The sequence below is a fragment of the Gymnogyps californianus genome, chromosome 16, assembly GCF_018139145.2.
Source record: "Gymnogyps californianus isolate 813 chromosome 16, ASM1813914v2, whole genome shotgun sequence".
Taxonomy (NCBI): domain Eukaryota; kingdom Metazoa; phylum Chordata; class Aves; order Accipitriformes; family Cathartidae; genus Gymnogyps; species Gymnogyps californianus.
This window is the reverse complement of record NC_059486.1, coordinates 7629142-7642288: the sequence shown is the minus strand read 5'-3', so window position 1 is coordinate 7642288 and position 13147 is coordinate 7629142. Positions and strand designations below refer to the sequence as shown.

At 39.1% G+C, this 13147-nt stretch overlaps 1 protein-coding gene across 1 annotated transcript in view; it reads left to right on the top strand.

Moving 5' to 3' along the window:
- The window catches only part of ARVCF (ARVCF delta catenin family member), a 171610-nt gene that overhangs the window by 88425 nt on the left and 70038 nt on the right, over positions 1-13147 (top strand). Inside the window, 1 exon segment of the mRNA XM_050907019.1 lies at positions 7156-7655. Within this exon segment, the coding sequence (XP_050762976.1) occupies positions 7156-7655 (500 nt within the window).

Genomic DNA, 13147 nt, shown 5'->3' with positions numbered 1-13147 from the left:
GAAGATTGTATGAGGGCCTCTTTATAAGTAGTTACTTTTTGACATTTCAAAGAAATACTTGAACAATTCAATAAACCTGCATTTCAGATATGCTACTGATCTGCAAGAAACAAAAGACTACAAATAGTGCTTTGTACTAGATGAGGGTAATTACTACTTGATTATTCCTCTCTAGTTTTTTTAAAATAAGTTATTCCTTGTGAAAATGATTAAATGAATGTGATAAATTGATGGCACTTTTGATTTCAAAAAGTTTGTATGTGTAGAGTAGGTATAATAACAACACTGTTAGAAGCTTTGCTATATCGCACCGACTTTCAGCTTGGGCGTCTTCATCGTGTTGGGAACAGAATTCTTCTGTTGGCTAACTCGCTGCAGAAACTTAAGTTATTCTCTCATTTTCTTCCCAGTAAGTGCTGCCTGTTAACAACTCATTTGTTAATAGTTCAAAGGTAGAATAAGGTTCCTTACTGTCAGTTCCTAGTTTTGATGCTGTTCTGAGAGGACTGAATGGAGGTTTCTCATCTGAATCTGTGGTAGTGAGTCTCACCCCCTATGTGATAAAGAGGCAACCCAGCTGTGTCTGGAGGGATCCTAGTCAAGGGGATTACAAGTACAGATTGTTCTTTCCATCCCTTGCCTGTTCCATTTGATCACAGAGATAAATATCTGTTGTGCTTTCCTGCTGTCATCACCAGCCTCGTTTTAAGCTACTTATATTTCATTTTAAAATGGGGAAAAATGTGCCTCCTCACAAACATCTACAAATCCAGATAAGTGCACAAAAGCAAATATTCCCTCTGTTGGCTCTTCAGTGCTTGTGGTTGGGTTTGTTTCTTGTTTTCTTTTATGCTGAGTCTCTGCTATAAGATATATTATTTTCTGCAAGAAGAATACCTGGCACTTAATGTTCTTTTCCTCAGCATGTGCTCTGGTTTTGTTTAAGTCAGATTGCATAATAAATTGGGGTGAGAGAAGGCATTTGGGGTGTATAATACTGATTTAATATTACTCAAATTTACTTGTGAAGGTATTTACACATCTTTAATTGGTTTTATGCCCTTTTTTCTTCATTTGGTAGATTGCCTTTATTAAATTAGGAGGGGTTTTTATTATAGTCTTTAAAAATATGTAGTCTTATGGTGTTGCTAGGTGTTTTATATACAGTCCTTTTCAAAAGAGAAGCAGGAAGTACTGAATATTTTTCATTCACAAAAAAATCCCTACTATTATTTGACTATTTTTTTTAATCATTAAATTGAAGTTAACACCAATGAGGAGGAAAAAATGGCAAGTCATAATTCATCTTATTTTTTTAAATTATCTTCTGTTCAACTTCTCGTTTCTTGCTTCTGTGGTAATTTCTTTCCAGAGTGGATCACTACAGTTTGCACTTGTACTAGCATTTATGGGACTTCTTTTCCCTAAAAACTCTGGAGCAGTTATTGCCAGTGTTACTATTCCAGACTAGACAGGATATGCATTTTTAACGTTGACTAAATCAACAACAAAACAGTTTTCTGCTGTTACATTTTCTACAGCAGAAGCCTGATCTAAGAGACTGAGACTGTATTTGGTGGTCACTTCATGGTCCAAATTATTATTACCGGGAAGCAAGCCCGACTTTAGATTAAATAACTGTAACACTAGGTCTCTTTTGTTTCTGTTATGTATAGACAGTGCGAGAATGTTGGTATCACATACATGTTAGTCACATTCTACTTCTGGTGTCTTTTTTCAATCTAGAATATAAAGGCTTATATTTGTAGATAAACTTTCAGTCAGCACTTCTGGCCTAACTTCACCCATTTCAAGTGTGGTCTCACAGCAGCGCCAATGCAGGCATCCTTAAGGCTGGGGCGATAGCTATCGCTGTAGATAGGCCTCTTTGCTTTAATGACCAACCATGAGTGTAATACCAGGATGTAGGCAACATTGGGATGTTGTCTAGTTTGGGGCAGGAGTGTATGGACATGCCTGGGCAGAACGGGGTGAAGCAAAAAATTCAGTCAGTTTGGAAAAGATTTGGTTTTTTCTGAGGCTCCTTCTTAGAGTGAATTTGATCTGAGTTTGTTGATCTTCTGGTAGCAGAAGACTGACGTATGGCGGAGTTTTATATGGCAGGCGGCAACCTGAGTCAGCTCATCCATTAGCAGCTTTTAGGTGGTTCCAGTCAAGGGGATTTCCGTGTTTTAACCATATGGCCCATAACTCAGACTTGTCTCAGCAGAGGATTGAGTCCATTTTTGAATCCTCTTGCGCATCCTCCTATCAGGGAACAGAGGCTGGCAAAAGTAGGACCTCGTTCTGCAAAGTCTTTAGATTTCCTCTTCAATGTTTGGCACAAAGTTCCCTACTAAGCCTTTCTGGTCTTTTATCCTAAGCAGACACCAGCTGCAAACTGTGATGAATGTAACACTTGTATAAATTGTTGAGGATTAAATGTGTAAATCCTTCACCTGTTTACTCAAATGTGCCTATGTTGAAGCCACAAGGAAGATAAATCCACAAGTTCTCTCCCAGTTTTTATATATGCTAGAATGTGTTTTGATCAATTCCCTGAGACAGGTGATTAGTGAGACCCACGGCATCCTAAAACTCAGCTGCCTTGCTACAAACAGATGGAAGACAAGATGCTTGTAGTCAGCAACTCTGGCATACTACCAGATCTCTTCAGTCCTGAGAGTAAAGAGCTCTTGGCCTCCTGAGCGCAAATGACTGTATCTCCTGAAGCTCTCATTAGTCCTCCTCCTGTGTCAAGTAGCTTTCCTTTCCAATGTAGCTGCTCTGCTGGTGTGAAAGTGAAAAATGGCATTTGGCCCCCACCAGTCCGACTCAGAAAGATGATTTCTTTACTCTCTCTCTGTGTAAACATGTTGCTGATTTTACTCATTTGTTTTCAGAAACTGGGTGTGTTTCACTGCCTGGTAGGTACTTGCTTTTGACTTCTTCACTCTTTGCCTAGTCTGCACTTCTCTGGCACCCAAGTCCCCTGTTAAAGGATGGGAGATGGGACTTGACCTGGGCCAGACCATCCTCAGTCGCACAGAGTGTGGGGATCTCTGTCTGCCAAGGCAGTCAAAGGCATTGTGGTAGTTCTGCATTACACTGCCTGATCAGTTATTTCGCTCCTCTGCAGATGATCTATTTTGGTAAACTGCTTCCCTTCAATGCTGTTAAGCAATGGCAGAGCTGATATTTAGAGCTTCCCTTGTAAAATATTTCAGGATTCTTTTCCTTTAATTACAGTGTGGCTTGTTTGCAGTTTTTTTCCTTTTTTGTTTCTTTTACCTTCTCCAGACTTGATCACTGTATTTAGTCATGTGAATCTGAATTGGTGCGATACTTGCATTCGCTGAGCTTTCTTGTACAGCTCTTAAGTTCATACCAGGATCTCAGAGTTTCTAAGTAATTATTGAGGGTCTTGAAGGGTCAAGTATCCAGGTATTATCTTTGCTGCCAGGTAAAGTCATTGGGTTTTGCTACTGGTGCATTAACCAGTGGCTCTTGACACTGTTTCATCCTGCAGAGGTATGTTGGATCTGACCTGCATGGGCTTATTTCGGCAAAAGTGTTTCTTGTGTTCATCCTTTCGCTACAGATACTTGAGAGACACTGTCTTGTTTCAAAGTAGCTGTCTTTGTGTACTAAAATGGTCGTCTTAGATGTGCAATCCTATTTTTTCACTAAGGAGATGGTCCAGCGGAATCAGGTTGAGATTGGCAGGAAGAGAGTTATAAGTGAATGGTTCGTGTAAGAATGGGACTGTATGAAAATGCCAACAGTTGTTAAAAGTCACTTATGGTTCAGGGTCTGTTTCCTTGAGGATGCTTTGCTTCTGCTGTGGGGATGGGGCCAGCAGTATGTGCTGTGGTCACCGCTTCACCATGGAGCAGGAGCTGGTGGGTTCTAAGCAATGCCACCCTCCCCACCACCACCTGCATCATTCATCCTAAACCACCTGCAGCTCTCCATACCCACGGCACTCAGGAATGCAACGTCTTCCCTGCAGCATGAAACACTCGGCATCTTCCCATATCCTGTTCTACCCCAGCTCTCTGTCCTGGGGATTTCATCAGCGAGGGATCATCAAAGCCTATTGGCTGTCTTTGGTGCATCAGTAGCTTTGTATTGGAACAATGGAAGAAAAAACCCTTTTTTTAAAAAAACCTTTGTTAGAATAAGTAGCAAGTTGGGATGCGATAGTCTTTTTTTTTTTTTTTTTTTAATGACTGATTCTTTACTTCAAGTATTCGCATTCATATTTAATTACTTTTTTAAATTGTCAATCACTAGTTTTGTTGGTACAAGAGTTATGTGGTGCTCTCTCTTGTCATGACAGTGTTTCAATTGAAAGTCCTAACTGAAGTTTTATTTTGGGCAAACGTAATGAAACCAAGGAGCTTTGTGTGGCACAGGAGAGAGGATACAGCATGAGGAAGATGGGCCCATCTGTGTGGTTCTGTTTGGAAGGCTTCGTGGAAATAATGCAAACAAACTGCATCCCAAGACAATAGTTATCTTTGTGTATTTGCATGGATGAGGAGGAGAGAGAAACTTAATTGTGCAGGTGTAACTGAGGTGGTGTACAGTTATCTTGTGGGCAGCTCACAAGACTGAGGCATGCTGAACTGCAAGTTACCAAGTCAAGCAAGCAAGAGCTGTGCAGAGGACAATTATTAAAATTAATCTTCTGCTACTTTTCTTTTATGCAGTCAATAAGAATTTAACATGGATGAGTTTGAGAAATGAGGTTTTTTGTAGTCTTAATGCTGTTTGTCCCAAATTTGCATATGTAAAACCAGAATTTTGTTTGAGGAGTAGTGAAGGAGTTTTGTTATTACTTCTGCCCTGTGTAGATGCACAAAAGTAAATCTTTTCAATGTTGTTACTTTCTTCTTGGAATGATGGAAACAGCTTTGTTCTGTAACAGAAAATACAACGGCTGTCCACCAGACATTGTAAATTACTGTGTGGAGCAAGTACTGAATTATACATACACAAATAACTGTCAATAAAAGGATTTCTTCAGATTCATTCTGAGTTTTGGATACTGGCCCATTTGTATCCTTTCATTCAGTTTATGGTTTAGAATAGCAATTAAAGCAACTGAAAGTCAGTAGAGGTGCTTTTAACATTAAAAGCGTTAATTGTACAAGACTAAGTTCAGTCTCCACCTCCGGTTGCTCTTCTCTCCAGAGTCTAGTTTAATTAGCAGTCCCTTTAGGATAACAGCAAGCTCCATTTTCTTTCTGAGTTCTAATGGTCTATACTTCCTTCAGCATGACATCAGAAATTGTTCAGTAACATCAGTCAGTGCTTAAAATGAAAGTTTTCAAGAATCATTTTGTAGCAATTAAAACTACTTGCTTGACTGAGATAACTACAATACTGAGATAGTAGCTAATCTGTCCAGGAAAAAACAGGAAGGCAAAAATCTGCTGCTGTTTTGTTTTGTGGGGGTTTTTTTGGTTTGGTTGTTTTGGGGTTTTTTGTTTGTTTTGTTTTTGTGGGGTGTTTTTTGGTTTGGTTTGGTTTTTTTAAGTCAGTTTATGTTAACATCTATTAAGAGTAGTATTAGGGAAGGAAGGATGAAGAAGAGAAATCTTCTAGACTTGAGGTTTAAAACAGTGGGATTAACTGGAATTTTGGTTCAGCTCCCCAGTGGGTCACCTCAGCTCTTCATCCTTCTCAGCCAGATTAGCGAGCTGGTGTGAGCCTTTGGGGCAAAGTCTGAGAGAGGATAGATTGCAAAGTTGAAAGTGTTTGTGGGAGTTCATGACTGTTAGGTACAAGTTGCCTTATTGCCCTATGGGCTTATTCACATATAAAATCGAAGAATTTGTGACCAGTGGGTCACTGTGTGCAAGCTTCAGGTTTCCTTCTGTGCTTCTTCCTAAGGACTTAAGTATTATCTCACAGATGGGTGTACCTCACATGCACTGAAGCTCCCCTGCGTGAACTACGTGTGTTCTGGAGGATGAAAGGTGTCACTTTGAATAAGGGATGAAGTATAGTAGTGAATCTCAAAAACAAATTCTGAAGTTGTAAATGCCTTTCCTTACAAATCTCTTGCAGAAATGTTCTGTCTTTAGCAGATAGTTGTAGGAAATGATCGGGGTGGGGATTTTTTCCTGAAGGTTAGAGATTGTGGTTGCAGTGGTGGTTGTTAAAGAAAAAGAAATATTTGTCATATAATGATTTTTTTTTAATTTTTTTTAAAGAATATGGACATCTGTAGTGTGACAATGTACTGTGTTAGAGTATTTTCGACTGTGTTGGTTGTAACTTTGCCCTTTGTGTAAACTAGGACAGTAATACCTAAATAGGTGTGTTAGCTGATTGTGACTGACCTAACTTCAGTTACACACAGTGAATTACGGCACAACGAGATGGATGCCATTCATTCTGCTGCTGTAAATGATCTTAAGAGTGTCTAACGTCCAGGTTAGTTCCTGATCTGGGGAGGAAAGCTCAGAGTACTGGACTTGTTTTGGATGTCCAGCAAATTACGCTGGTGTTAAAAGTTGGACCCAGGTCTCTTGACCATCGCCTCTTGCCTGTATTCCAAATGATTCTGTACAAGATAGACTTTTATTACATGCCTGAATTCAGGACTTAGGTTTTCCATCATCTTTGACATTGTTATGTGTATTGATGAGTTCAGTATACTTGTGTGAGCGTCAACATGGAAACGTAGTGGAACTTCTCAGACTTGCTGAAGAGTGTCTGTGGTCTCTGCCTAGGCCTCGAATGCCTTTAATTAGAGTTTTGGTTTGTTGCAGAAGTAGCGGCATTAATGAAGCTCAGTGTTTCCTACTAAATGTAATCCAGCTCTATTGTAATTGTTTTGCTGAGTGACCAAAATGAAAGCAATCTGTTTGATGACTTGCAGTTCCTGTCATCGTTTCATTGCTAGCCAAACAAATACTGTGCTGTAGTCCCATCACTGCTGAGTACTCAGCTATGGTTAATTTTCAAGTTACTACAAACAAATTATTTGAAAGTGTAAATATGCTGCCCCTAATGATATTTGTGATATTAAAAGGTTTGCTGATAGCTGAGATCTCCATACTGACTCAGAGGTACAGAGTGTTTAAATGTGCCTTTTTTTTTTTTTCCCTTTCTTTCTCTTGGGACTGTTGCTTCTTACAGGGGCTACGATGACCCCATCGAGACAGAGATGGTTGAAGAGAGGATACCTTACCTTCATGGTGGCTACGCAGCACCGCTGGCACAGCCAGAGAGAGGAAGCATGGCTAGTATTGACCGTCTGGGGAAGCGCTCCCCCTCTATTGACAGCATTCGTAAGGACCCCAGGTGGAGGGACCCTGACCTCCCTGAAGTAATTGCCATGCTCAGCCACCCTATTGATCCAGTCAAGTCTAACGCCGCAGCCTACTTGCAGCACTTGTGCTACGAGAATGATAAAATCAAAAAAGATGTGAGGCATCTGAAAGGGATACCTATCCTGGTGGGCCTACTTGATCATCCAAAGCCGGAGGTCCATCGTAAAGCCTGTGGGGCTCTCAGAAACATCTCCTATGGGAAGGATAATGAAAACAAGGTGGCTATAAAGAACTGTGATGGGATCCCTGCATTGATCAGACTATTGCGAAAAACAAATGACATGGAAGTCAGAGAGCTAATTACAGGTCAGTGTCTGTAGTTTCTTTAACGAATTATTCTTTAGAGGAGTCCTTTCAGCTTCAGGAACAAGAATTTCTGGAGATTAGAGCACTGAAGGAGAATTTAGATCACTGGCTGCAGCTGTTTCTTTAGCTGCACCACGTTTGTGGTGTGAGAAAGCCGAAGGCAAACGTGGCCTTCAGGAGGAAATCGAGATCGTCTGTGTATGTAGCACACTCGGGTTTCCCTGTCTGCTGAGATGGATGATGCTTCTTGGATGTAGCATGCAACTGCATGTGGTTGAGTTACTGAAGCTTATATGAGTTATAGCAACTTCATTGACAGGTAATTTGTAGTGCGCTTGCCCTCAGCGTGTTATAATCATGAGGTAAGATATGCTAATCTAAAACTTTCCTTGTTAATCTCTTATAAAACAGTCCTGCTGCCATGTCCCCACTACTTCATATTGATAGAACAGTCAGTCTCCTCAGGAACACTTCCAGCCCCCAGTGCTGGGGACTCTGAGGCTGTATATAAAGTTGCAGCACTTCTGGGCTGGAAAACTCAGATTTTAAGGAGTCTGCTGTTGAGATGCTCTGGACACGGGGTTTGCTTGTTGTAATAATCGGCAAAGGGAGAATTACATTTTGAAGTTACTGAGTTCGTGCACACTTTGCAGGGAGTTTTCAATCACTTAAATCCGTTATTCAACCTGGTTTTTATTTGAACTTAGTCTTGGACATTGTCCAAAAAGAGTGATAAAGTATATGCCAAGTTTCAAAGTTCAGCCATTAAGTGGAAAAGGGTGGAAAAGTATGTCAGCTCTTAAGCTAAGGAGAAATATATTGTTCTTCAGTCTACCATAACTCATGAGGAGTGAAATAGATTTCCCTTTCTTTTCTCAGAAGCAGCAGGGGATGTTTGGATGGAGACCAGGGCAGTTGCAATGAATTTCAGTGCCAGAACAGAATTTTTCAGAAAGTTTTGTGAGTGCGAAAATGGGTACAGGGCTGAAACTGTTTAGCTACCTTATCAGCGTTGGATTCTCCAGGCAGACCCTAGTGCAAACATGGATTAAGCCATTAGAAGTAAACATCATAATTCTATGATCACCTCGAAAAAAATTATAGCAGCTCTCCAAGTTTTTACTGGTAATCATAATTCTCTGAGATGAACAGTGGCCTTGGGTGTTCCGACTCGTCTTCCCCAGCCATTATAGGATATTGAGCAAACTAAGTCTAAATATACAGTGTAGAAACTAGCAGGGATATTTTTCCAGTCCTTTTCCAGTGAGCTGGTAAAGGAGAGCTGTCTGTTTTGTCAGAGAACCTCTAAGTTGCGTGTGTTGGTTGTGCTTTGATTTCTGTCTGTGCTTTGTCTCTTAACAGGGAAACTCTGTAGGTTGTATTTATATTCCATTTGTTGCACTCATTTAGTATGATGGCTGACTTAATTTTTTTTTTTTTTTAAATAAAGAGTATCTGTTTATCTGCTGTTCTAGTTTATTCAAAACTCATTTCTGAAGTGCTGAGAAGGAATGAATTTATTTCTTTAGATTCAAGAAAGGAGAAGCCAGCCTATAATTTACTTTGAAGGAATATCATGATAATGTGAAGTGGTAATCAGTCACTTCTGGGATGGCAAAAACAAACTGGATGTTTTCCCTTTTCACTCTAAATGGCGATTGCTTTGGTTTCCAGTTGATTAATTAGTTTTACAGTTCAAATGCATTTTATTTGACAGTAGCTCCTGCTAATTAAATGTAGTATTTTTATTCCACTTCGGGTTTTGTTATTTAAAGCTCTTTATTTCCCCTTGCTGAGAAACACCAGCAATACTGAGGGCATTAACCTAAACAGATGTCCAGCAACAGATGATGTGCATTTAATCTCCACCTAACCAGGAATAATTTCATTCCACTTCTAAAATGATATCACCAGATCCGGTGTGAGACATTCAAGCGTCAAGATAGAGAAGAGTATTCCAGCAATGCCTCTGTGACTGATGCTGGTGTACTTGCAGTCAGTGTTCAAAGCCTCAGCTGATAATGTGGAATTGTCCATTTGAAAAACGAGCTCCAAAAGTCAGCAGAGAGAAACAAGAGCCAACCTGAAGTGCAGAGGGAGCATTCAGCCAGGGCTGCTACAAAAGGACTGTGTTTTGCAGCCTCAAAAATTCAGATCACAATTCCGATGTTCTTGTGGTAGAAATCTTGACTTCCTACCTGTGTACTTATCCCTAGTGATAAACCAAAGTCTACCTTTGCCATGAAAGTTTTTCATTCTGTCTGGAGTGAAATCTCTAGGGACTTCTGCAGCAATACAAAAAAAAAAAAGGAAGAAAAGACAACAGCATAACAGCATACAGGGTTTGCTTGTTTATTTCTTTTAACAGGCTGCAAATTCAAGTTTGGTATGACACGTTGGCTTTTCTGTGGTTTAATATTTCTTTAACTAGATACTGGCTGCTTTTCAAAAGCTGAATAGTAATCATCAGCTGGTCATCCCAGATGTGGAGAAATGATAAAATAATCCTGCTTTCCAAAGAGACTTAAGTAATTTAAAGAAATTTAAATAATTCAGATGTCCGAATTCAAGAGCACTTCCAGTCTTGACATTTTGCTTCTCTGGGTGTGGGACACTGCCTGCCTGCAGGACAGGAGGTACATGGGAGCATACAGTAAGACACGTTATTTGCAGCTGGAAAGGATGCTTTCTGGCAAAAGAGAGCATCATTCTCATCTAATTTGGGAGTCAGTCCTTGGCTTTAGTACAGCTGCATGACCTCTCATTTACTTGGTGATCTGACACAGCAGCCACAGCTGCCCGGAACAGTATGAATCAGGCCAGCCAGTTGGGTCTAGTCAGTGGCTTAATGGAGTGGGAAAAAAGCCACACCAATATGTTAAAAAAGCATAAGAGGTAGATGCAGTGGCAAGGGAGCATGAGGGAGGAATCGGATGTGTGATGCTCAGTGCTGAATGAGTGAGACTTCATGTGTCAGAAGTGCGTTCACTTGACTACTTCCCAGAATATATGTTTCGGAGAAGGCAAGTTAGACAAACGTATTGACATGCAGTTTTGGAAGCAGGCTGAGCATACTGATACAACACTACTGCCAGATCAAGCAAGTCTGTAGTTTTTTTTCTTTCAGATAGCACTGGCTTTAGCAGAATTTTAAAACCTTCTCTGGGTTAATGCCATCTCTGTTTTACCAGATGTTCTTGATATATCTGCAAATGGCACTAAAACATGATGTCCCTCAAGGTAAGATAGATACGTGAAGCGTGTAAAAAATACCTTCAAAACTCAAGATCCCTTCATAAAATACCACAGATTTCACTTTTCTTTCTTTTTAAAGTGTGGAGTTACAAAATGTCTCCCATCTACTGCACTGAGGAAAGCTTGATTTAACTGTTAGTGTCCATAAGTAAATCATGAGTAGAGATGTGATGAGAAATATTCCACAAAATTCTTCCTTGCATCCCATTCCAGTCTTGGAACTGTACTGCTGAACTTTCAGTGGATCATTTTCTTGAGAAATGGCAAGAAATGAGGATTAAGCTGATAAGGAATTAAGTCTGTTTTGATTGGGAAAGCTGCAAAAGTTGTATCTTGAGTGATAAGGGTTTTTTGTGGAGGAAATGTTCCCATCAGATATGCAAGACCAAAATTCTATTACATTCTTTGAAAAGCAATCAGAAGTTAGTAGCTTTAATGAATAATTTTGTTCTTTGTGAGAACATTGAAAGTAATTTTGTTGTTTAACGACATTGCACTGATTTTAAGTGGTGCAGAACATGATTTTCCTGATACTGTATGTTGCCAAACTGGTTTTAATTGAAAAATGATTGACCTTCAAAATGCTCTGCAGAGGAAATATTTTGATCTGATACTATAATAGAAACTTGCAGATTGATCAACTTGCTCAGAATTCATACCTTCTGGGCATTTATGTATGCTAAGATCCTGTCAGCTGATCAGACACTAACTTCTCTTCGAACTACCATGCTGTCTTGAGCTTTCTGATTACAGATGAGCTTACTCCTTCCATTTTCTATTAGAAGGCTTGTCAGAAGAAGGTCCCTTTTCATGGTGTATTCTATGACAGTATTCATGTTGAGGTTCTCAACTTGACCACTACTTAACTTGAAGAAGCACAACTCCAATCTTCAGGACTTAGAATGATAACAAACAAGTCTGTCAAAAAAATGCATACAAGACCAACGTGTAACAAGAAGTCCTCAGTGAATGTAACGCAGAGCACTTTATTTTTCCAAATGGTAAATGATTTGGTGTGGACCATAGATAAAGAATTAAACAGCTTCTTCTAATTTCTTGGTGACATTGGATTTTTGCAAGTAAGCGAGCGCAGCTGGAAAAGATTTCCCTTGGATTTCAGAAGATAATAGCATGTATGTATTCTGCCACAATTTCTTTAAAAATCTTTCCACAACTCTAAGGAGGCAGAGATTCAGGAAATTTTGACTGTGGCCCTAATCACTTTTAATATTACATAAATCATATAGCTATGTTTATAGCTTATAGTAATTTTTAATATATTTTTACAATAATCAGTACTTTTGAAATAAGAACTTGTAGCTATTTTCCCTGCTTAACATGCTGAAAGAGTAGAGGTAATGGTTGTAGTTAGAAATATATAAGTATATTACAAATAGTATTTATGAATGAAATAAAGATTGATCATGATTGTGATCGTCTTCTGAAAAGCAATAGTTCATCTTCTTTCTCTAGTCCTAAAATTCATGCAATCTGTGGTCAAAAAGGCCAATAGTTGTAGTGAAAGTGCATGGAAAATGTAGGTAACTTCATTTCCATTATGCTGCTGTGTTAGTGACTTGATTTCTCTTGAGTGCTAATCATTCGAATTGATTAAACTTAGTTGTAAAAACAGTGTTTCCAGCTTGTTAGATCATTAGTGTGTTATGCTAATAGAGACAGGGGATGATTTTTAAAGATGGATGTCAAATTTACAAGGATTTAATTTTTTTTTTAAACTCAGATTTTCTCTTACACTGCTAAAACCTACAGTCTGATCTGAATTTGTTCGCTTTTTTTTTTAAAGTTTCTGTGGCTGTCACTATCAGTGTCTTTTTCCATGGAATTTGTTTTCTCAAGAGCTGAAAGGATGCTGGGATTTAGACCTCTTTTGTTTCATAATTTTGAATAAGAAAAATGTATTTTCACTGTTTATTTTCTGTATCCTTTCTTGTGGAATATTTTCCCAATGAAGTCAACATTGAATCTGAATTTTTTTCTCTGTCTTTGGAACCACAGGATTCCCTCATCCCTGTTTATCTTGGGCTACATTTCTGTTAAGTGCTGCGCATTTTCCTTCACTGAATGCTGTTCAACAGAGGGATTCTTTTGGTTTTCCTCATGCAACCGTCAAGGAGAATATTATAAATTTAAGTGGTTTGACATTTTTTAATAATTTGAAGAGTTGTGCTATTTTTTTATAGTAAGACTGTCTTTTATTCTTCTTCACGGTGTGTTGG